Source organism: Musa acuminata, chromosome BXJ2-7 (genome assembly GCF_036884655.1).
Source record: "Musa acuminata AAA Group cultivar baxijiao chromosome BXJ2-7, Cavendish_Baxijiao_AAA, whole genome shotgun sequence".
NCBI lineage: Eukaryota > Viridiplantae > Streptophyta > Magnoliopsida > Zingiberales > Musaceae > Musa > Musa acuminata.
In genome coordinates this window covers 22,896,632-22,917,964 of record NC_088344.1, presented here as the reverse complement: position 1 = coordinate 22,917,964, position 21,333 = coordinate 22,896,632, and the positions used below count along the sequence as shown (strand labels likewise).

The 21,333-nt window shown below is 42.2% G+C and overlaps 5 protein-coding genes, 1 long non-coding RNA gene and 1 other non-coding gene across 13 annotated transcripts; 3 read left to right on the top strand and 4 right to left on the bottom strand.

Annotated features, from left to right (window-relative positions):
• Window positions 1-120: 120 nt before the first annotated feature.
• On the bottom strand, window positions 121-1,328 carry LOC103981840 (transcription factor IBH1-like 1). The gene is made up of 2 exons (XM_009398594.3): window positions 717-1,328; window positions 121-616 (listed from the first exon to the last, which is right to left on the bottom strand). Exons 1-2 carry the CDS (start codon window positions 1,265-1,267, stop codon window positions 562-564), a joined length of 606 nt encoding a protein of 201 aa, XP_009396869.1. The 5' UTR covers window positions 1,268-1,328; the 3' UTR covers window positions 121-561.
• A 3,600-nt stretch (window positions 1,329-4,928) lies between these two features.
• LOC135582809 (GCN5-related N-acetyltransferase 7, chloroplastic-like) lies at window positions 4,929-11,504 on the bottom strand. Of its 7 annotated transcripts, XR_010488726.1 has the most exons (8): window positions 11,090-11,504; window positions 10,513-10,668; window positions 10,240-10,335; window positions 8,358-8,478; window positions 6,897-7,049; window positions 5,528-6,039; window positions 5,322-5,420; window positions 4,929-5,236 (listed from the first exon to the last, which is right to left on the bottom strand). XR_010488726.1 is itself a non-coding variant. In XM_065117514.1 (6 exons), the coding sequence occupies exons 1-6, from the start codon at window positions 11,456-11,458 to the stop codon at window positions 5,900-5,902; spliced, it is 1,035 nt and encodes a 344-aa protein (XP_064973586.1). In that variant the 5' UTR covers window positions 11,459-11,504; the 3' UTR covers window positions 4,929-5,899. The 7 variants fall into 7 exon arrangements, 4 of the variants coding, with proteins under 4 accessions (XP_064973586.1, XP_064973588.1, XP_064973589.1 ...); XR_010488725.1 differs by having other exon boundaries at window positions 5,322-6,039; XR_010488724.1 differs by having other exon boundaries at window positions 4,929-5,420.
• LOC135617398 (uncharacterized) lies at window positions 7,359-8,332 on the bottom strand. Its single transcript, XR_010488727.1, has 2 exons — window positions 8,159-8,332; window positions 7,359-8,080 (listed from the first exon to the last, which is right to left on the bottom strand). It is a non-coding gene; the product is annotated as an uncharacterized LOC135617398 (long non-coding RNA).
• A 703-nt stretch (window positions 11,505-12,207) lies between the features above and the next one.
• Window positions 12,208-17,103, bottom strand: LOC135617397 (probable E3 ubiquitin-protein ligase XBOS32). Its single transcript, XM_065117513.1, has 10 exons — window positions 16,054-17,103; window positions 15,900-15,959; window positions 15,683-15,754; window positions 15,423-15,598; window positions 15,171-15,331; window positions 14,022-14,080; window positions 13,884-13,930; window positions 13,270-13,410; window positions 12,974-13,065; window positions 12,208-12,750 (listed from the first exon to the last, which is right to left on the bottom strand). The coding sequence occupies exons 1-10, from the start codon at window positions 16,246-16,248 to the stop codon at window positions 12,419-12,421; spliced, it is 1,335 nt and encodes a 444-aa protein (XP_064973585.1). The 5' UTR covers window positions 16,249-17,103; the 3' UTR covers window positions 12,208-12,418.
• A 1,645-nt stretch (window positions 17,104-18,748) lies between these two features.
• On the top strand, window positions 18,749-18,871 carry LOC135618101 (U6atac minor spliceosomal RNA). The gene has a single exon (XR_010488923.1). It is a non-coding gene; the product is annotated as a U6atac minor spliceosomal RNA (small nuclear RNA).
• A 139-nt stretch (window positions 18,872-19,010) lies between these two features.
• LOC135617394 (uncharacterized) lies at window positions 19,011-21,242 on the top strand. Its single transcript, XM_065117510.1, has one exon. The coding sequence runs from the start codon at window positions 19,089-19,091 to the stop codon at window positions 19,830-19,832; it is 744 nt and encodes a 247-aa protein (XP_064973582.1). The 5' UTR covers window positions 19,011-19,088; the 3' UTR covers window positions 19,833-21,242.
• On the top strand, window positions 20,016-21,242 carry LOC103981876 (uncharacterized). The gene has a single exon (XM_065117509.1). The coding sequence runs from the start codon at window positions 20,138-20,140 to the stop codon at window positions 21,068-21,070; it is 933 nt and encodes a 310-aa protein (XP_064973581.1). The 5' UTR covers window positions 20,016-20,137; the 3' UTR covers window positions 21,071-21,242.
• Window positions 21,243-21,333: the final 91 nt, after the last annotated feature.

Here is a 21,333-nt window from a genome sequence, read left to right as displayed (position 1 = left end):
CTTTTGATGAATCCACTTCTCCCATGATATATATCAACACACTCAGTTATGATCATTTCTGTTCATATAACACATTCCTCGAAATGTTTATAGACTAAACGGTGCATATACGAATGAGTATAAAGGGAACTAATAATTCATAATAGACTTTTGAGTGAATTTGCTCAAACAGCACACGGATTTTGAGTGCTTTGAAGAGGAGCTGCTGCTGCTTCTTGCTTTCCCAGACATATTTGTATGTGATGGTAACTACAAGAGCTAGTAACATCGATTGCAAAAGGAAAGAAAGTTCCACTTCTTAATCCCTCTCCACTCTCGCAAACCAAAGTAGCAGAAATATACAACCATATGATGAGGTTTAACATGCGCAGTTCCGGTCCTTCACATTGGGACCTTCAATCTCAAAGATATCACAAACCACTCGTTGCAGGCATCACATTCTTCCCATGTTACTTTCTTCAGAGACCACGTTCTTCCCATTTTACAGTGTGAGCTTTGGCCTTAGCTGAGCCTTTTCTGTCAACTTTTGCTGGTGAATACCAGCCTCCCACCTCACATCCCTCATTTGCCAACGAACGAAGCTTTTCTTTCGGGCAATGTGCATTTGCTGAGAGCACTGTGGATGCAAGTAATGAAGAAATGGTGCAAAGATGGTCAACGCAAATCAATGATATAAGGGAGGAGAACAGATAAGAGTGATGATGATGCTTAATTACCTGAGCTTTGATGCCTCGAAAGTCGTCAGAAGCTTCTGCATTAGATCCGCCTGAGCTCGAAGAGAGATGACATAGTCCAAGGCTTCATCTAACAAAGAGTACCCATCCAAGGACTCACCCCCGGGAACAAGCCTTTTGAGCGCATGTGTTCTCTTCTCCACCAGAGTCCTGGCGAGGACACTGCTCTTGACACCGTGCGGTGCGCGTAGGTTGTTCTTCCTCCTTGAGCACACTCGGAGGCTCCTCCTCACGATCTTCTTGCTTCTTGGGATCTTCCATGAGCCGTGGCATGGCTTGGTCAGTCTCTCGTACTCCGTTCCCAGGATGAGCCGGAGGAAGGACCTGTGCTCGTCTTCCTCGGAGAGCTTCGCGATGAGGCCACGAGTCCATTTTCTGCTGCCTCTCGCAGAGGCCATGGCCACATCCGCCGACAGCTTGATGGCGCTCTTCCTCTCTTGTAAGCTCATGCTTTTGTACGAAACAGCAGATAGTCGGAAGACACGAAGCAGTTGCCTGAGGAAAGCTCGCTCGAACGATTTCGTGGCTTGCATGGTTGTGGTTGGAAGGGAACAGTACAGTGTGTCGAAGGCTTGCTTTGCTTATATGGAGCGAGATGACAGAGACAGAGGGTAGGAAGGAGAGAGGTAGCTCCGCTGGAAGATTTCGTGAGTAGGTTCTTGAAAGCATTGCATGTGGCGCTAGGTCATTATGGTACTGTAAACTTTATCCCCTCGCCCACCCCACCCTACCTCTCTCTCTCTCTCTCTCTCTTTCACCTAGTCACGAAGGTTAGAAAAGGCGATTGGCAAGCAGATAAAACCAAGAGAAACATTGGCTGCCTCTTGAGATGAGAGCCTCCTATGCCGAGGTCTACAGTGGCGAGAAACCAAGTGGCTTCTTTGACTTGGTTGGCACATGGAGAAGTCATGTGAAAGAAGAACTTGTCTTCGTGTATACTGTGGATTATTATGATTGTGCAGTGCAGGCATTAGTGTTAGGAAACAGCCAGGCACCAAGTGTCCGGATAAACAAGAAATGAAACAGGAAGAAGAGATAACATGTGGACTTCTCCATGGGGAAGAGGATGGCATGGAGGCTAAGGGGTGTATGAGCAGAGAAACCAATTTGTTCCAGGGCCATGGAAAGGGAGGTCGGGAGAAGGGGTCTACCGGGAAGAGACACACCACATGCATGCACATGGTGCCGGAGACCCACCGCACCATACGTCACCCATAGTAAACTGCACTCCGAGAAACCACATCACAAGTTGGCACTGGGAAGGACCATATATGCATGCCCAAGAAGTGCCATGCTGATCATTAGGGTTCCACTGTAGCATCTCCCCAGCAACGCATTCATGAGTCAGAACGATCGAGCTTTTCTACTGTTTTCCTGCTTGGATCGACACTAAGCACAAAATTAAACTCCTCCTCCTCTGAAACTCCACGCAAAGTTGTGCTGAAAGTGATTCGTTCGGACAACACACGCACTATCATCTGAAATAATAATGGTCTTTTGACAACACGATCGGTTCTCGTCGTCATGCTTGACGACTGGTTGATGCATAAAAACGAAGCTTTGCGAGGTGATCTCGTCGCGCATGAACTGAACTGTTACATCAGTACTTGGGAGATCGTATGGTCCAGAAAAATTCTGTGAACTGATCCATTCCGCCCAAATCGTGTGGTTCGAATCGAGTTTGAGTCTTCTTCCACGTTTGTGTTTGAGAACGATGGAGGTGAGATATGTAGCACAAGGTTGGAAGACCGGGGTGCTGTGAAAAGTGGGATTAGCAGGATCCGGGAAACATGGTGATGGATGTGGGTGCTCGACCTTTTCTTTGTAGCCTCGGTCGGCTTTGGGAAGAAATCCCACATGGTATCCACATGGGGTCGATCGCCTTTGGAGCTCCGAATGACCCCTCCCCTGCCCTCTCGCTAAAGTCATTTCCTTTTTCTCAAGAGAAGAACGATCGTGGTCTCAAAAGTATTCATGCCTCCGCCTGTCTACTCCGTTCTTGTACATGTCTTCTTGATTCATTTCTTTTATCTTTGCTCCGAGGGATCTGCGCACGAGTGACCGTCTCCTTGGATAGAAGAAGAAAAGGAACAAGTTTTCTGCATTCCTTCCGCATTATAAGCTTGTCAAATGCATCGCACCGGAAACAACTTACAGAATGCATTAACATCATCCATCCAACATAGCAAGACGATGGAAGGGCTGGAAGTGTAGTGTTCTTCTGTGTCCTGTCGAGAGAATCAAATGACAGGTTTTTCTGTATTTTGTTTTCTCTTTTAGAAAGAGCTCATAATTTTAAGACCGTTCATATTCCTCGCCGTTGTCGTTTTGCGTTTGCTTCCTCGTCTCGTGTGTGTAAATACATGTCGATTTTTACTGTCTGTGCATCGATCGATCTTCACTGAGGTGCAAAGATATGACTGTTTACGTACGGAAAACACCCCCCCCCATACTCTTATGAGTTCCATAGATCACATATAAATGCGAAGAATATGAATATGATTTGGATATCTAATTGTTCTTCGAATACAACTAATTCTATCTTGCCAAGACAAGTAACTGTTATCTTCCTCACGAGTCACTATTTTTGTGGAGGAGGAGGAGGTAAGGCAAGGCAGACAGACGTGAGAACTTCATGGTGATTTCTGCTGATAATAATCTTTCACGTCATTGCAGCATTGACTCTGAGGATGCACCCGAAAGTCAACAGGTTGTGAAGAATGGCTACGAAAGTAACTTCACGGTGAGTTCTGCAAATAGTTCTCTCTCATGGTATTTATCGTCAAGCAAAAGAAACCCTCTTAAAGCTTATGATCTCATTCAATTTGGCACACTGGGGGAAGAAGAGAGTAAAAGAAGAGTGTACGTTCCATACATGTGCTCCACAGAGGATTTCAAGATGACTAGTGATGCAAGTCACGTACTTGCTTGTGCAGCCAACTTTTGCATTGTGGACACAACATGAGGTATCCACCTACACAATATGAGCTTGGTAAAAAAATCCATGAAGGTAAGATGATGTTTTTGGATGGAAGAAGAATGCCACACAAAGTTGGGCAACACTTTGATGATGTGAAGACTCGAAGAATAATTGATTCCACTTTATTTTTTTTCTGAAATAGTGCTCCAACTGATGTGATGGTTTTAGAACAGATATTTGCATGACCCCAAGCAAACTATCCAACTGTTAACTTCCTAAGCTTCGAATGCAACATGAATGGCCACCACATCTTATGTTAATTACGAGAGAGAGAGAAAGAAAGAAGGATCAAATCAGAGTGGTGTGAGGAAATCGAAGCTGGTGAGCTTCCAAAATCTGAAAGGATAAATGAGACCATGGCCTCATCACCTCCACTGGTCCTTGGAAGCATGTGGGTCAGTGGACCTTGACCTTCACAAGTATTTTTCTCTCCACCTCTATGCTCTAAAGGAGGACCACATGATAAGGTACAGATACTATTATTGTACTGTATGCATAGAGGGGTTGCCCTAAACCACATTGTTCTCACACATGGATGGGCTCCTCCTGTCCCAACAAAGGCATGCATCCCCCCAGGTTTGAATCATTAGAGGGCAGGGGACCCCTTCCATTTTGCATGTCCTATAGTAGGGCACTTTAGGAAGATCTGACAGACTAATCAGTATTATGGATTCTCGGGTTAGATGGTGGATCGGGATTCGTGTTGTAGTGCTTTGTCCGATGACACCGAAACCAAAGTGCCAATCTGTTTGATTACTCCCTTGAGTGTCTTCTTCCCCTCGAAACATGGGAAGCCTTGTCAGCTGATTTCATGCTCAAGCAACCCATGGCACTGCAACCTTGGTTGATAGTGCTTGTTTCCAGGGGATTGGTATATGCCACGGGTAACAGAGCTGCGTTCTCTGAGCCTCTTTGCAAACTTCACCTTTCTTAAAATTACTGTTCTTCTCCCCCCACCCCAACATGTTGTGGTGATTCATCGTGTTCCTCTCCTTCCTTGTTGCAAATCTAGCATGGCCTGATGTCCTTCACATGCTTCTCAAAAGAATCCTGCATTTGCCAAAGTTCGGATGCTCCAAATCTAACCTTACAATCAAGAAAATGTCTCTCGATAAATACTCAGGCATAGTGAGAAGATTGAGTATCTTCTCATGTCCATGTTTCAGCTGTGCTATTAAGAGTTTTCAAGGTCTTCTCTGTTGCGCATGATAATCTAATAATCAAATCAGAGCTTTTCTTTAACTATGCATTTGCATAAAATACATAGTACGATGTCTTTGATTGCAAGCTTACACCCCCTAGAAAGCTACTTTAGCCTGTCACTGTGAGGCTCCTCCGGCTATGAATTTTATGATAAGCTAGGCCAAACCGAGCATGAGCACTGCAGCTACCATGATGCAAGGCATACAATAATATTTGGCCCTTCGATGCCCTGTTCCTTTTGAATCCAAGACGAACACCATGACCTCGTCGCTTCATCTTTCCCAGTGCAATTATCCACTGTGTCTTTGTGCCAGCAAACCTGCAAGTAACAGCACAAGTATATCCGGGCACAAGAGACTACAGGAACACGTGAACTGAGAACAGGACATTGCCCGCTCACTCACAGCGAGCTGCTGCTACACAAGACATGTCATGATCTGTCATGTCCCGAAATACCTCAACACTGTTCACTGAGCCTCATAGTCTACAGCTTTTCTCATCCACTGTAAATAAATAAATAAATAAATAAAACTTGTAATGATTGCGATGCAGAGAACCAGAAATGTGAATCCCCACGACTTTGAAATAGTCAAGTTCATATTATTCTGACCTTGCACAGGACTCGGCTTCAACCAGCTCAATCTTTTAGCTATTTTCCTTCTTCCATATTACTTGGAAAGAGTTAGATTCAAGCAAGTCATGCATTTTGAGTTAGCTGATCATGAGAAATAGCTAAACTGGATGGATCATGTCTATCACTCAAAAAATTGGATCAGTCATGATGATATGTCAAAGAAATTAAAATATTACTTGAAAAATACAAAATAATGCATGCAGCAGGCATTAGGGTTGGAATGGACAAGATGCATGTGATGAGAGAAGAACTCAAGTGTACATCCAATCAATCCTGTGCACGTGGGCAGAGTCGTCGCTCGTGAGAGGCAGTACGATCCCCTGACACACCCTTTGTCCAAGCATCCCATCACCACAGAGAGAGAGAGAGAGTGAGAGAGAGAGAGAAAGACCTACGCGAGCTTCGAGATATCTTCACTGCTTGTCGATGGCATGGTTTCTCTACCACTTTAACCATATGATGAGTCTCCGAGCCCTGACGTTGTCTTCCTGTCATGTCATGTAGTAAGATTCAACCGCAATGGAAAGCAGACTTATTCTCAGTTTTGTTAAATGAAAGAGTATGCAGAAAGGAGCAGTCACGGCAGAAATGGCTCCCATCAAGAAAACGATAGAACAGAAGACATGCCAAGATGACTGCTCCCGGCAATTCTCATGTCAGAGATAGTTCAGAAGAACTAATAAGGTCTCATGGTAAGAATCAAAGAAATCAGCACAAGGGTTTTAGGATAATGGAAGTCTAATCTTTTCTTATCCTCCTCGCAAACTGACATCTACAGTTCCTTGAAAGCTTTCACCAATGTGAAGAAAGAAGGAACGATCGTCTTCTAGCCATCAATATCTAAAATGCTCCTGTATCTTTGTAAGGCTTCAGACATGTAAACCTAAACGAGGACCATTATGAACACCACCCACTTTTGTTCACCATTTACTGATCATTCCAAGAGAACCAGAATAAAAATACAAGTACATCAGGAAGCAAAGCTCAAATGTAGGAGAACATGAGCATGATGCAGAACTTGATGGAGCCATCAGAATTCATATTCCAGTATGGGAGAACATGAGCTAACAGATGACCTTTTCCAAAGGTACAAGTATGGCATGGACTATCTGAATGAACACCTTATGATGCAGGGAATTTTATGTGCAAGAACTGACACAATGACAAATATTGGTCATCTTGTGAAAGATAAACATCAGCAACAAAACTATGTAATCATTTTGATTGATGTGAAATAAAAGATAAAAGTATACACATGAATGTTGCTGACATACATTTCCATATCTTTTCTTTGTGACCAGCTTTGCTATCAAAACCACTAATGTGAATATCTAACTTAATTTACCTAAATCAGTCCAAAGCAAGTATCGCCGAGGCCTGCCAAGAAATCTAGCTCGCCAAGCAGGCTCTTCGCTTTCATAAATAAAACCACTCTTATTGTACAATTTTTGTGCTGCTTCATTGTCAACCGCAACATGAACATATAGATCAGTTATGCCTGGTGCATTAAATAGAAAGGGAATGCAGTTAGTTAACAGGACAAATAAATATTGGAAAGAGATTTTTTAAGAATTTAATCTACTAGCAAACATAATGCATTGCCGTCTGGGCTTTAAGCTGAGAGAATCTAGAGTCCATAATTAAAAAATAAACATCTTCCTTTTTACCAAGCATTCCATACCAAGCACAAATCTGCAATTGATTATTCTCCTTCATGAACATGCAAAAGTTTTATATCTATTTAGAACGACAGATCAACCTCCGAATACTCAATGCGACTGAATAATATCCTAGGCAAATATATATCTTTGGTCAGAGTAGGGGTATTTAAATGTTCATATTCTTAGTGCAAGCACAGTCAAAAGTAGATAATGAACTTGGAACCACCAAAAAAAATCCAGAAGTTTGATGATGCAAACTAATTCTACAATCGGATTGCATGTCCATAGCTTTCAAAAAGAAAAAAAAAATCAAAATTGAAAGTCATTTATGATGAAAACCAAACCACCATCAGCCTAGTCCCATCATTATGATAAAATTCAAGAAGCGTCCAGCTATTATAATGGCTTAGGATGGCTGGTCATTTTAAACCATTCACGTATTTGCTGACAACCATCAGGAAGGTTGAGTGAGGGACTATGGAATTCCTCATTTCTGCAAGTAACATCTGTCATGTTATATCTGGTCTATCCCAAACTGGATTATATTGGTAGTGCAAAAGTCCAAACTTCCGGATGCTGAGAAATAGTTTTCATTTGGCTGAAAACAAATGCCCCCTTTATTTCATGGTAGTCAAGGTCCTTTGCCTACTTCTAGAGTTGATGTCCATTGAAACCATGATATGAAATCAAACTAGGTATATTTCAACCATATAAGTTGGTGGTTTCTGACCAGTAAGAACCTTCCCTTTCTTTGTTGGTCTTCCGGACTCATATTGCAGTCTTTTGAATGGATCAAGAATAACACCCAATATGATTGCTCAGTAGCTCCCTACAAACTCCAAGTTCCATTCGTATCAAGAATATAGACCTATGGATTGTGTACGCTTATTAATTTACAGGACACCACATATTCAAATAAATCTAATGGGATAAATCCTCTCTGAACCTTTTCGAGATAATAATCCATCTTTTATATATCTTCTCTGATCAGACGAGAGACTAGTCCTAATCTCCAAGAGGTTTGGGCTCTGTCTACTATGTCTACACAAAACAAACTGTTATGTCCAGGCTAAATGTAAGTTAAAATGGTGCAATGAAAATCAAATATTTATATGAAAAGATATACACATAGTAGAGACAATCACCCCAAGAGTGAGCAACTGTTTTAGATTCTCCAATTAATGCATAGCCCAAGCCATTTCTTTGCAACTCCTTGGCAACACATACATTACTTAAATATGCCCTTGTGAGGTCGGCTCCAAGCCCCTGCAAAGTTGCTTCTTCATAAATGCCTAATACCAAGTTTTCTTTACTAGGACAAAAATGAAGGCAATACATTCACTGGTAATCTAACAGACAGTAAATCTCTAAATCTAGATACATTCTAAGAGAAGCATGTACAAATCTATAAGTAACTCAGCTGTCAAAAATGTAATAAATATCTGACAACACAAATACAATGAGGTACAAATGATGTTAAACATTTGACACAATCTCATATTCTAAATTAGAATATGTAGCATGGAAGATATATTTATACCATAGGTAATAACAAAATGGTACGACATGTAGATGAAATTCCAAACTATACGAACTAGTTCTAACATGCTTTACAGCTAATCTGGTAATGGTAGTTGATGTCATTGACCATATAACTACAACCAAAGAAAAAAAAAGTTAAAGAAATGGCACACAACTTCATAAATAAATGCTTAGAGTTAGAATAGTTTCAAAGCATGGTTCATCTATTTTTCAAGCTCATCTCAGAACTATAAAATGGTCTACCACTCACTTTTAGATCTCAGCATCTAAAACCCACAGATTTGGTTGACAAAATTGTGGTCTGATCAAATGCTAACCTTTATAAATCGTTCAAACTTCTAGTATGTTAAATATGTGTTGTTCCATGAAGAAATCTTCTTTTATCAATTCCCACATAAACATCTTATTCACTACCAAATATTTCAATCTTGCTAAACCTTGTTCATACTGGGTGGTATTTAGCTACACGGCTAAACTGGTATGTGGACTAGTTAATTTTAGCAGAAAATTATCTCTCAGCTGAACTTGTGGATTAGCACCCCGGTTTAGTCCCACATTAGAAATAGGTTAAGACTTATAATGACTTATATGGGTTTAATGGATTAACTTTAGCTTAAGCATGTTGAGCTAGTGGTTTAGGTTGAATGAAGTTAACAAGCCAATTATCCCATTAGACCAAATCGTGACAATTGATATCAGAACTGACATAATATTGGGCATGGTGAGAGGCTCCAATAGGAAATGACTACCCATGGAAGGATGCCCTCTACCCACAGATGGGGCCAAAGGACACGTCGTGCAGTAGAGTCATCCCTAGGCTATACCTAACATACACCATACAATGGTCTGATTCTAGGCTATGTTGGGCCAGGACGTCAAGCCCTTAAGCAGGAGACATTGTAACACTTGGTTTAATCCCACATCACATCAAAAGTGGACTAAGACTTAGATGACTTATATGGATTTGATGAGTGTACTATTATTAACTTCGGCTTAAGTATTTTGAGCTAGTGATGTAGGCTGAACAAAGTTAACATACATGCTATCCCATTAGACTAGATCGTGACAGGTTTTGGTCGGAACAGACTCAATAAAAAACATTTATAAAATGCTAAACGATGAACTAAGGTTTAGGGACTCATGATCATCACAAGAAGTGAAGAGCGGACGATAAGCAGACAACAATGGCCAGATGAAAAATAGAATAGGGCTAAAAAGAACTTGTTGGTTGCCATAATAAAATGGTATTGCTGTCAAACTGCATTTTATCAGATTTCAGTACTGTGCATCAAAAATTCCCGACAAATTGATACTATTTGATGTTATGTCAAAATCCGACAGCTACAGAAAAAGAAAATATCATAATTATGACATTTAGATTTGAAATTATCCCAACAATAAGGTGAGCCAATCGACAATTTTTATACAAATATAAGCTCATTGTTATAATAATCATTTCAATATAAAACTCTATATAAAGTATACCTCAGGTCGCTTTCCTGTCAATTCATCAGGCATTTGAAGGCACCAATTGATATCTAAGGTTCCAACAACTACTCGGTCTCCTTTCTTTTTTGAAAACTGCATATGCAACAGAAACCGACATCTTCACCATTGGAGATAGTTATTTATAAATTTGGAAAAACAAACAAAATAAAAGGTTTTTAAAGTTGCAATTAGCATCATAATAAAGTTTCTTGAAGGAAAGCAACGTCATTATCTGGCTAGAAATTAATATCCATGAAGAAACCTTCACACCTTACATATAGAGCAGAGTTCATCTATGGAGCCTCCATATGCTGATACTGGCAGAGTAGCATTGATGCAAGAAGCTTTTCTAAATCCCATGGTTTTCCCAGCAACGCGATCTTTCAGACCTTCGAACTCCCTTTTGGCCACAGATGCCTTATAATCCTAACAAAACTTGACAAGGAACAAATACCATCAATATGATACAAGAGACACCACAAGCGAGCATTTAGCTTCAATTTCTGGAAATAAGAACCAAAACCCATCTTATTCTTATATTTTCCAATCCAAATACACAATTAAAAATGGACTATGACCATCAATCAATTTATCAGATTGCCTTGTTTTTTTTTTCTGAAAATGAAAGTTTGGAAGTCATGATTCTTTATAAGAAATTAAGAATCTTTATGAACAAAGAAGTCTGTGAGGAGCCGCTGGAAAGAAGAAACCTTCAGCGTTATACATTCATTTTGTTTTCCCTTGATTACCACCAACGAGAAATCAATTGAAGGAAAGAAAGAATCCAGATATCTTAAAACAACCAACACGTTTGGACAAAGTGGAGCTCATCACCAGACATTCTCACCTCGATACCGTAGGACTCGTTGAAATTGTAGAAGGTGCGAACCCGGAGGCGGATGGCGGCCCAGAGCTCGTCATCCGACATGGCTTCCCCCACGGAGAGGAAACTCCTATCAAAGGCCGGCCTTTCTTGCTCGCAAAGGTGGGAGGCGGCGGTTCGGACGTCGCCGCGAGGGGATCCACGTCGCTTCCGAAGGTATCGAACCTCCGACGACAAGAACAGGGATTTTGCCGGCGCTTCTCTTTGGAGGGCAGAAGAGATACGAGCGCTAGGGTTCAGCGAGCACCTTAGGCTCGGGAGGAGGAAGGAGAGGAGCGGGCCGGTGGGGCGTCGTGCCGACGGGGGAGCGGCGGCCGAGGAGAGCAGCGCCATCGTCGCCGACTCCTCTCTCCTTTTGTCTTTACTGCCATGGTTTCTCGGCCCGTTTTCCTTTTGCTCGGTGGATGTTGTACAATAACCTGCGGAACCGATTTAGTTAACGCGTCCGTTAACATGAGTGTTGCGAGCACCGAGAGATTGGGTCAGAACGGCTTGGCAGAGCTTAGGATGTTCTTGCGGAGTATCATAACGGGAAAAAAAAATCTTACACAGTTGTGTGGTCGTTGGTGGTTGGCAGTTGGCAATTTGTTTTCTTTAATTACATATTTAATGTATACATGAACTTATTGTTTATATTTAATTGACCTCAAATAAGTGAGACATTTATCCTTGGTATGAATAAATCGTACTATCCTTGATTTTTTGTGTTTAATTTAAGTAATTAATGGTTATTTTGAGCTTGATATTGTTTGTATGGCTTCGACAAATAAAGTATAAATTGATGAAGTGAGCACTCCAAGCAAATTGAGATTAAGTTTCTTTGAGAAGAGAGAAGGGGACTCTATGGTTTCTTCTCCTTTATGGCTTTCTATGTTTTGCTTGACTCTTTAGATATGGTATCTATCTCCTATCTCTTGCTTGGCATCCCCAAATCCAACTATTCACAAGAAAGGGGCTCAACTATGTTCAATGAAATGGTCTGGCAAATGCCTTGAAACTTTGTATCAACAATGCCAACATTGACAACAAACCTTCACCCACCTCCTCCTAGCAAAATATAAACACAATGTGCAACAGACATATTTCAGATAGCAATCATGTTATTCTCTATCTACATCACTAACCAGCAAGAAGAAATCACATGCCACGAGCTGATACAGAGATAAAGAACAAAACAAAAAGTCCAGCTCACTCGAAAAAAGAGAGCTCTTCAAATGCTCTAACAGATATCTACAATGTTGGTTGGAAGCAAAGAGCTTGGCTGTGAATTGCCTGAATCCCAACAGCATCAGATTACAGGAATTGCTGAAAACCAAGTGATCGAAATGAAGAAGAGCGTTGCTTGATTTGCTTGTACTGGAAATCAGGCTTGGTTATCTGCTTAGCCTTTGAGGTGGCAGGATTCGACCTGGTCGTGGAGTGTGTCACGGACAGAGATCTAGATAGATTTGCTCTCACCAGGTCCTTCATCATGTTAGTGGTGCCCGGTAGCTTGATGAATGAAACTATAGCATGTCGGCAGAGAGGACATGCTACTGATCCAGGAGGACCATGCACCGTAGCGGATGTGTTATTCGTTGAGCAAAGATACAACGCACAGGTGGTGCAGAATTCATGGTGACAACCTGCAGAATGAGAAGAATATTTTTTAAAAGTAATTTGCTATTTGCTATATCTACACGTGCACTGATCGGAAAAGCCGAGAAAAAATATTAAAAAAAAAAGACAGGAGAGAACTAGATGCTCTATGATAAGATAGAGCAACTTTAAGATGCTCTTTAAGTTGAGAGTAAACAAGAAGTTAATGACAAAATGCTTTATCTCACCCCAAGTTTCAAAATTATATACCTTGTGCAGCTACAGTGCATTTTGATTCCAAACAAATAGCACACGGATCAACACAAGTGGGTTCATGTTTTGTCTTTCTCCAGCCACATTCCCTATGAAATATAAAACAATTGGAAACTAAATGATTATGTAAATAGTTCAACTTTGTGAAAAATTTAACTGTCAGGTGCACTCCGAGTTAATTTCATCATCAAGCAGTTCTGAAGAAAATAATAATATTGCAATACACGCATCAAGTAAATAAAAAAAGATCATGTAATACAAAAGAAGGTACGAGAAGTTTTATGCCTACTTACCGAGCAATTTTAACAATGCTCATTAATGGCAAAGCGAGGTACTTTGAAGGAAGAACAGCAATCTGACCTTCTGGTTCCTTCCGTAGGATACCCTCGAGCCAGTTTTTATGCCATGAACGAGCCACCATCAACGGGGTCCAACTTTTACACACACAAGGAAAACATCCAAACCAAAAAAGAAAGTATATAAAAACCTCTACTTGCGTATAGAAAATTTCAAGTATGCTAATGCATTTTACCCTCTAAATTTCTGTTTAGCCTGAAGTTTTGCCTTACAAACATAATAATCGAAAGCACCGAATGAATGAAGTGCTAGAACTTTAGGTGATTAAAGTTGAAATATACAATCCGATAGCCTAGAACTTCTGGCAGTCATGACTCATGATCTTAGATTGCCCCTAAATTACAAACAAAGTTTGCAATTCAGAAGGCCCAGATAAGGCCTTATGAAATATTTAGAATTAACATTGGCAATAAACTTTCTAAACAACTGCAAATTTACAGTGATGTTTACATTATTCCAAAAGATACGCATTGCTCAACAGTTTATCTAGTTAGTTAGCCATATGGAACACATCTCAAATTCTAGATGTCTAGCAATGTGCAACACATACCCATTTGCATTTTCAGCAGTCAAGCTAGCTCCTCTTGCAATAAGTACCTACATGTCCATATTTCCTGAATTAGATTTATAGTTAGTGTTATGGTAAATGAACAATAGAGTGGAAACATTGAAGTCCCAGTAGACATACCTGACAACATACTGCATTTCCACCACAAGCAGCATAATGAAGGGGTGTGCTACCAGCTCCTGTCAGATTGAAAGAATTAAGAAGATGCATGAAAGAGAATTTTTGTTATTAGCCTCAAATAATTAAATTTTCATCATTTGAGAAACAAAACAAAACGATTTATAGTTTTTCATATGATGTATGAATTGGCCATAACCAATACTATCATGACGGCTTTTAGGTAGTCTGTAAAGCTTTAAGCGCTTATCCCTGCCACGCATCTTTCTCGCTCATGCAATTCCATTTGAAATGTTGAACACTCGGCAAAAGTCTTCCCTTTTGAATGATCAACCAAACATTCTCACTTTTGGATACCAGAAATTGTTACCTCGCAACAAATGTACTTAGGCTACAAGCACGTTTGATCAAGGGCAAAGGAGCTTTGAATCATCATAAGAGGGTGAAACAAACTTTGCTTGATGTAAGACTTACTATGATTCTCTACAAAAAAGGAAGACTAATATTATAACCTAAATGAAATTAGTAACAGAATGAACTCACTGAATACAAACTCTGGAAAATCTTACACAGAGCATAATAGATTTCTCTCCCCTTATTTTACTGTCCGCCAAAACATTCTTATATCTTCTTGAACTTCAAATCTACATTACTGATACCACCAAAACCAATAGGAGCGAACAGGCTACTCTAGCTCCTCAATCTCAACTTGTTTACCAAAGGAAATGTAGCACGAGAGGAGGATGAAGGAAAAACCACACACTTTACCAAAAACTGTAAGAGTTTGATTCACCAATGCAACAGATATAAATACAACTTATGACAACCTTCCTCTAGTGGCATCAGCATCACTTCTTATGTTGTCCACAGACATCCACAATGTTTGAGACTTCATTATGTCAAACTGGAACTAAGGTAAACCATTAAGTTCACAACAGATAGTCCATTAGCGATGTAATTGAGAACCGAGCTTGAACAAGCCTAATCATGCTCAGGCTTGGGTTTGAATTAATTTGGAGCCTAAAAAACCGATCAAACTTGGTTGTCACATAATTAATTAGTTGTACCCAGAACTGTAATTTCACATCAACCTAGAAATAAAACAAAATGCAAACAAGAAAAAAGGAACTTAATAATGAAGAGTTGAACCACCTATTAGATCAATTGTAGCTCCATCGTTGACCGTGACCTCCGAAACACAAGCACCCAAGTCCAGGAGTAACTGCACACTCTCTGCATGCCCATTTAGTGCTGCCAAATGAAGCGCAGTGATGCCTCCATCTGCCCTCCTATTAACTATCTTACATAAATCACTAAAGGAACACAAGGAAGAAGAAAGAAGCTATTAAATTTTTGATAGTTACCAAAAGACAAAAAATAAGAAGACATGAGAATTCAACATACACCTCATCAAAGTCCACAAGAGAATCTTCCGAGGCCAATCTTCCCCTCATAGTATTCCAAAACTGTGGTGAGCTGGGAACACAATCAGCAAGAAGAAGGCGAATGCAGCGATTGTGACCATTAAGACCGGCAAAGTGGAGAGCTGTTCCACCACTTAGAAAATCCTTTTTGTGTATCTAAAAACCAGGCTGATTTTGGTCAAGAGATGCAATTCGAATGGAATGCCTTATGAGAAGGTTATTCTTGTAGAATAATCTTACATTGGCTTTGAAAAGAATTAGAATCTGTACAACTTCCCAGTGCCCATGTAGACAAGCAAGCATCAAAGGTGTCTGTCAATGCATGAGAGTGCATTAATGCAACACTATAAACTTTTATCAAATAATTAAACCAGTAAGCCAACTTCTCTAAGAAAAATATAAGCAAGCATGTCAGATCTTCTTATTTTCTTCCTACACCATTGAAGACAAATCTCACCTGCCCACTATAATTCCGGAGGTTGATATTAGCACCAGTTTCGACAAGAACAGAGACGATCTGAAGGTGGAATCACAAGATGAGCCCCTTGACATGTCGAACTAGATTTAACGAGGTTACCAGTCATAGAACAAAGAAGGAAAAGATGGATCACCTCGTGGTGGCCATGTGACGCAGAGAAATGGAGAGGGGAATTCTTCACACCAAATGTCGAATACCTAGCAAGGCGAGGGTTGTATTCTACGAGAGCCTTGGCCTCCTCAAGATCTCCTTCTCTTGCCGCCGATAGCAGCCGCTCTCCGGAAGTCGAACACCCAAAGGAATTGCCGATAACGCTTAAGAATCCCATGCTAATGTCTCGAAATCAGTCCAAGAAAGATAGAATATCCCTACTTCGAATCAAACACAATGGAAGTTGCCTATGCTACAGATCCCATACTGTAAGAGGATCACAAAACTGCAGGCTTTTCCCTCGGGAAAAGTTGGTTTTGCCACAAAAAATCTCCTTCTAGGAACCAGAGGAGTGAGGATTGCTCCCAAAACCAAGAAATGAGAGAGGTTGAAACTGCAAATTCGAGAACTGGGAAGGGGAACGAATCGTACACCGGTTCTCAAACAACTCCATTGCCGCAACAAAGACAACAAGAGGAAGCAAACATCCAACAGGGTTCAGAAACAAAGGTCCAAGAAGGGAGAATCCCGAGAACCGTAAAAAGACGCCTTTTTTATTATTAATCTCTCGCCCAGGAGACAAGAACGCAGATCGGGATTCGCGTTATTCATCACAATCATCAACATCACGTCCCCGGAACAGCTGATCGATCCGTGACCAGATGAGGATTAGCTGTAAAGAGGCGTCTTCTCTGGTGCCAAGAACAGGAGGTGCTAAAGAAACACGAATGATTGGGCAAGAAGACAAGGCCACACATCTGATCCGAGAGAGACAACTGCAGAACAGCAGAGAAGAAGAAGAAGAAAAAGCTGATATTTTTTTTATGGTTTTACGGGATGAAACGAGACGAAAGGGCTGAAATGGTTTCGACGGCAACGAAATAAGATGTGAAGGATCAAAAAGACCGGAAAAGGATCGGTGTTTGCATGAAAAAGACACAGGAAGATGGAAAAAAGCACACTTTCCCCCTCTTTTTTGCTGTATATTTTTGTGCTGAGAGCTTCCACGAGAAAACGCGAGCATGTCTCCATGATTGGGAGACCGACTCCGTGCTGTGGGCAGCGGAGGAAGCTTTTTCTTTAATCTTCAGTCAAAGGCGACGTTCCACTGAGTCCAAGCAGCCACGTTCTCATCGGGGACGTCGCATGCGTTACATCCATCCGGTGACCTTACCGAGCGCCAAATATGGATGAAGCCGCTTCGAAATAATTATTTTGCTACAGATTTGTCCAGTACACACCGTTTTATTTTCACATCCGGTGCTCGGACTCCACACGTGATTGAGGACCTACACAGGGTCATCAGTTTCGAACAGGAATTTAATTAATAAATATATTAAAATATTGCAAAATAATTCAAAATTAAGTATAATATTAGAAAATATTTTCTGATAATAATATTAAATAATATGAAATATAGATGATGGCAAAACTTCAATCATACAAAATTATAACCAATATCATATACATACATTTTTATCTGACTAAAAAGATATTAATATTTAAATATAATTACATCAACCCAAATCTAAATAAATTGTTCGATAATGCAAAAGAAATAACTTATCCAAAATATAGTATAATGATGAGAACGTCTATTTAATGTATATTTCAGTTCGGTGAGATGAGACGAGTTCAAAAAGACTGAGAGTAATGATGAGGGTAATAACGGTGACATAACACGCCACGACGTCAGTCGCACCCCGACGACACTCTGCCCAAAAAGGGCAATAATGTCGACGTGACGTGCACCGACGTCACCCACTCTCAGACAACGATTTCATCGCTTGACCGAGGCAGAGGAGAACGGCGACCGAGGCACGCCCATGCCTTGTGGCAGTTCGGTTCTTCACACAATGTCAACGGCAATATCATACGTCATCAGAGGTATGATCCTGCTCATGCAGGCAGATACATCAGGTAACACTAAACTGCCCTATAAATACCTCCGAGTTCTAAACGAAAAGGGGGGGAGGAGACACGAAGACAGACAACAAACCCCACTCCGCATCTGCTAACTTGATCGTCGGAGGGGTCGAGCCGAGCGCCTCGGCCCGACCTTTGTGCAGGTACGAGGACCAAGGTCCCCTGCGGACGCGTAGGCGAGGAGTTCCTACCTAGAAGAGACGGCTACACCGTCCTGATCGGACACCGCACCCGACCTCCCCGGCGGGCTCGAAGAGCGTCGTACAAGATCCCCGCCCATTCGGACCCGAACCAAGCCGTGTTGGTCGCAAGGCCACGGCATAAAGTTGTTTAGACTAATAAGTAATTTCCTTAGTCTGCAGAGTTGAAGTTGCCTGTGCATTAATTAGTTGTATTGATCTTTTCTGTTTACAGGTTTTGCCCAGATAACCTTCACAGCTCTGACCTTTAAGCTATCTCCATGGCTTACCTTCCATCTGGTCGATCATGGCGTTTCGCCAGTTCTGAAAACTTGCAGAGTAGGAGTCTACCGAGGCATATCATCATCCTCGAGGATTTGTTGTCCACACAGCTGATATCTCCTCATTCGAAATCCTTGTTTCGGTGCATGTTTAGCATCCACATCGAACAGTGCCAATCACAGGATTGATCATGCTCTGTACTGTGCTGTTAGAGGGATGAGTTTTTAGTCCCACATTGATAAATTTCAAGTTTTACAAGCACACTTAATGGGTTCACTTCGCTCGCTTGCCGTGTTCGTAGAAAGGAGAGACGGTTGGCATCTCCCCTGACAGGGACGGGAACGACCTTCGGGTCTACCTGTTAACACATACGGTTAAGGCTACCCGCTTCGGCGGATCTTACCCAATTTTTTTCTGCGTCGGACGCCTTACGCTAACCCTTCATGTGCCGGTGCTTGAACGGTTCGCCGCAACGAGGCTGCCGTCTTTTAGCCGTTCCTTGTTTTAGTTCTTCTCGCGTCAATTTCCCGCAGTGAACGGTCAAGGCGTTGGCCCCTTCCACCTGCAATCTCTTCGTCGTATATACATAGCACACCTTGCTGCGTGGAGGAGGCTGACGAGGCACGAAACGATGGCTCTGCTCGCCGGAAACACCTTTACGATCTCCACGACGCTTCTGGTGCTCGTTATCTGCAACCTCTTCCTTCTTCTCTCGAAGATCGAAGCGTCGCCGGGCAAAGCGAAGCAGTTCGAGCCCCTCAGTTTCGTCGGCTCAAGGCTGTCGGCGATGGCGATGGCCTACTTGTCGACAGCCACGTACGCGGGGAAGCACCACCACTCCCACTCCCCAGGCGAGCTCCTCTCCAGCATGCTGTCGACATGGCGGAGGCCGGCGATCACTCTGGCGTACGTTGAGCTCTTCGCCACGGCCTCGGCTTCCCTGCTCTTGGCGCTCAGAGCCTTTGCGGGGGCCGCCGGGGAAGCTGCGCCGGAAGCGCTGGTGATTTCTGGCTCCCTGGCTCTGCTGTCCTGCCTCGGGCCGGTCGTCTTTGCGCACTCGGAGATCGCTTGTCGGCTGAGCCTGGTGGTTGCAGTGGCGGAGGAGGATTTCGAAGGGATGAGTGCACTTGCAAGAGCAGAGGAGCTCGTCAAGGAGAAGAAGCTACACGGGTTTGTTCTGACAGCAGCATTAGGACTCGCCGAGCAAGCAGTGCTGACGGTGTTTGGGTGCAACGATGACGGTGCTTGGGGTATTGGGACTCTGCTATTTGCTGGTCCAGTTCTCCTCATGGTCAAGTTTGTCACCTACTTTTTGTACACCATGTTCTATTTTGAGTGCAAGAAAGGACATGCAAAAGAGAAGAGATCGATCTAAAGGCTTGGCCTTGTTACTTCATCTTCTATCTTCCTCCAAGAAAGACCAATGAGCTGGTGCAAGTTGCTAGTCTCCAATCATAAACTCTGCTAAAAGTCAACTCTGTTGCTTTCACCTATTTGATGCTCAGAAAAATTCAATTTTGGAAGCAGTGGAACAAGTCAGATCTTCTCTTCTTCCTCATCTGCCCTCTTTGACCCATTCCTATCCCCCTACATCAAAGCACAGACCTTAAAAGGCCTCTCCCTTCAACACTTACACAAGGCAAACTGAGAGATGGTGATGTGAGCTGCTTTCCTGCGACGATGGCGAAACCATGTAAGTTCCCTGGGACCTCCACGATTCTGTGGGAGGCCCTCAGAATCCCCTTCCGAAACCCGAACCTCATCCTTCCCATCCTCATCCTAACCCTCGTGTCTTCTTTCTCCTCCCTCCTCCTCTTGGGAGACAGCCTCTCCATGTTATTTTTCTCGAGACCCGTCTGCAGCCGAGTCACGGATCTCTTTAGCCTCCTTGCACATGTCGAAGGGCTTAGCATTCCGCAGTGGATCTTGCTGACCCTTCTCTTCATCGTCATCTCTTTGTTAACGACTGCAACCATCCATGCGACTGCCATGGCATACACCGGGAAGCACCCAGCAACACCAAGCGATGTCATCCTGAAGACGAGACATGCATGGAAAGGGTCTCTCGTGACCCAAACCTGCATCACCATCCTGCATCTGTGCTTCGTCCTGTCAACAGACCCCGTACTTGTTGGTCTGGCAATCATCTCAAATAATTCAAAGCTGCTGACTCTGTTGCTCATCGTCGTATCCCTCCTGGCAGTTTTTTATTACCTGTACGTAGCTATAGTTTTGCTGCTATGTCTCGTGGTATCGGCAATAGAGGACGAGTGCTATGGAACAGAGGCGATGGGCAGGGCATTGGAGCTCTTCAGCAGGAGCAGGAAGCAAGGAGTGGTGATCGCTGTGCTCGTGGTCGTTGTCAGCAGTGTTGCCACTTTGGTGTCTGAGGTAGTCTATTCTGCTCAGTCTGATGGAAGCCAGTTGTTAATTGGGCTCATCCATATAGGCAAAGATGTGGTGTTGAATTTGTTGATCTTAGCCACAAGTACGGTTCTGTACTATGAGTGCAAGAAGTGCATAGGAGAGGAGAAGTTCATGGAGATGGATGGGCATATTGTACATGCTAGTTTGCTTACTGATGCTTATGTTGATGCAGTAGAATTGCCATGAATGTGTTGTCGTGGAAATTATGATCCAGTGTTTGTCGCATATTAGGGTTACTTGTTTCTATTGGTGTTTGTCGCATACATCAAGTCAAATGTAAATGATATTGTTGCCAAAGTTACTGCATTTGTGTATTGACATTATCCACCAAAACCAATGTATTTGGGTATTATGAACATATTATACATCAAAGCATACATCACAACATAAACAGCAAGAGTGTGTCTCTTAATGTGGCTGGACAGAGTATATAACATCAAATGCCTGGT

Bases quoted from the DNA above. Each gene is read 5' to 3' on its own strand.
- LOC103981876 (XM_065117509.1), top strand. From the start codon at position 20,138: ATGGCGAAACCATGTAAGTTCCCTGGGACCTCCACGATTCTGTGGGAG.
- LOC103981840 (XM_009398594.3), bottom strand. From the start codon at position 1,267: ATGCAAGCCACGAAATCGTTCGAGCGAGCTTTCCTCAGGCAACTGCTT. The intron at 617-716 runs GTAATTAAGCAT...TTGCATCCACAG, and splicing joins TTCGAGGCATCAAAGCTCAG to TGCTCTCAGCAAATGCACAT.
- LOC135617394 (XM_065117510.1), top strand. From the start codon at position 19,089: ATGGCTCTGCTCGCCGGAAACACCTTTACGATCTCCACGACGCTTCTG.
- LOC135582809 (XM_065117514.1), bottom strand. From the start codon at position 11,458: ATGGCGCTGCTCTCCTCGGCCGCCGCTCCCCCGTCGGCACGACGCCCC. The intron at 10,336-10,512 runs GTGTGAAGGTTT...TTGCATATGCAG, and splicing joins AACTCTGCTCTATATGTAAG to TTTTCAAAAAAGAAAGGAGA. The intron at 6,040-6,896 runs GTAAATTAAGTT...ATGACATGACAG, and splicing joins CTTGCTTTGGACTGATTTAG to GAAGACAACGTCAGGGCTCG.
- LOC135617397 (XM_065117513.1), bottom strand. From the start codon at position 16,248: ATGGGATTCTTAAGCGTTATCGGCAATTCCTTTGGGTGTTCGACTTCC. The intron at 15,755-15,899 runs GTGAGATTTGTC...ATGCATTGACAG, and splicing joins TCCGGAATTATAGTGGGCAG to ACACCTTTGATGCTTGCTTG. The intron at 12,751-12,973 runs GTATATAATTTT...CTCATTCTGCAG, and splicing joins ATGCACTGTAGCTGCACAAG to GTTGTCACCATGAATTCTGC.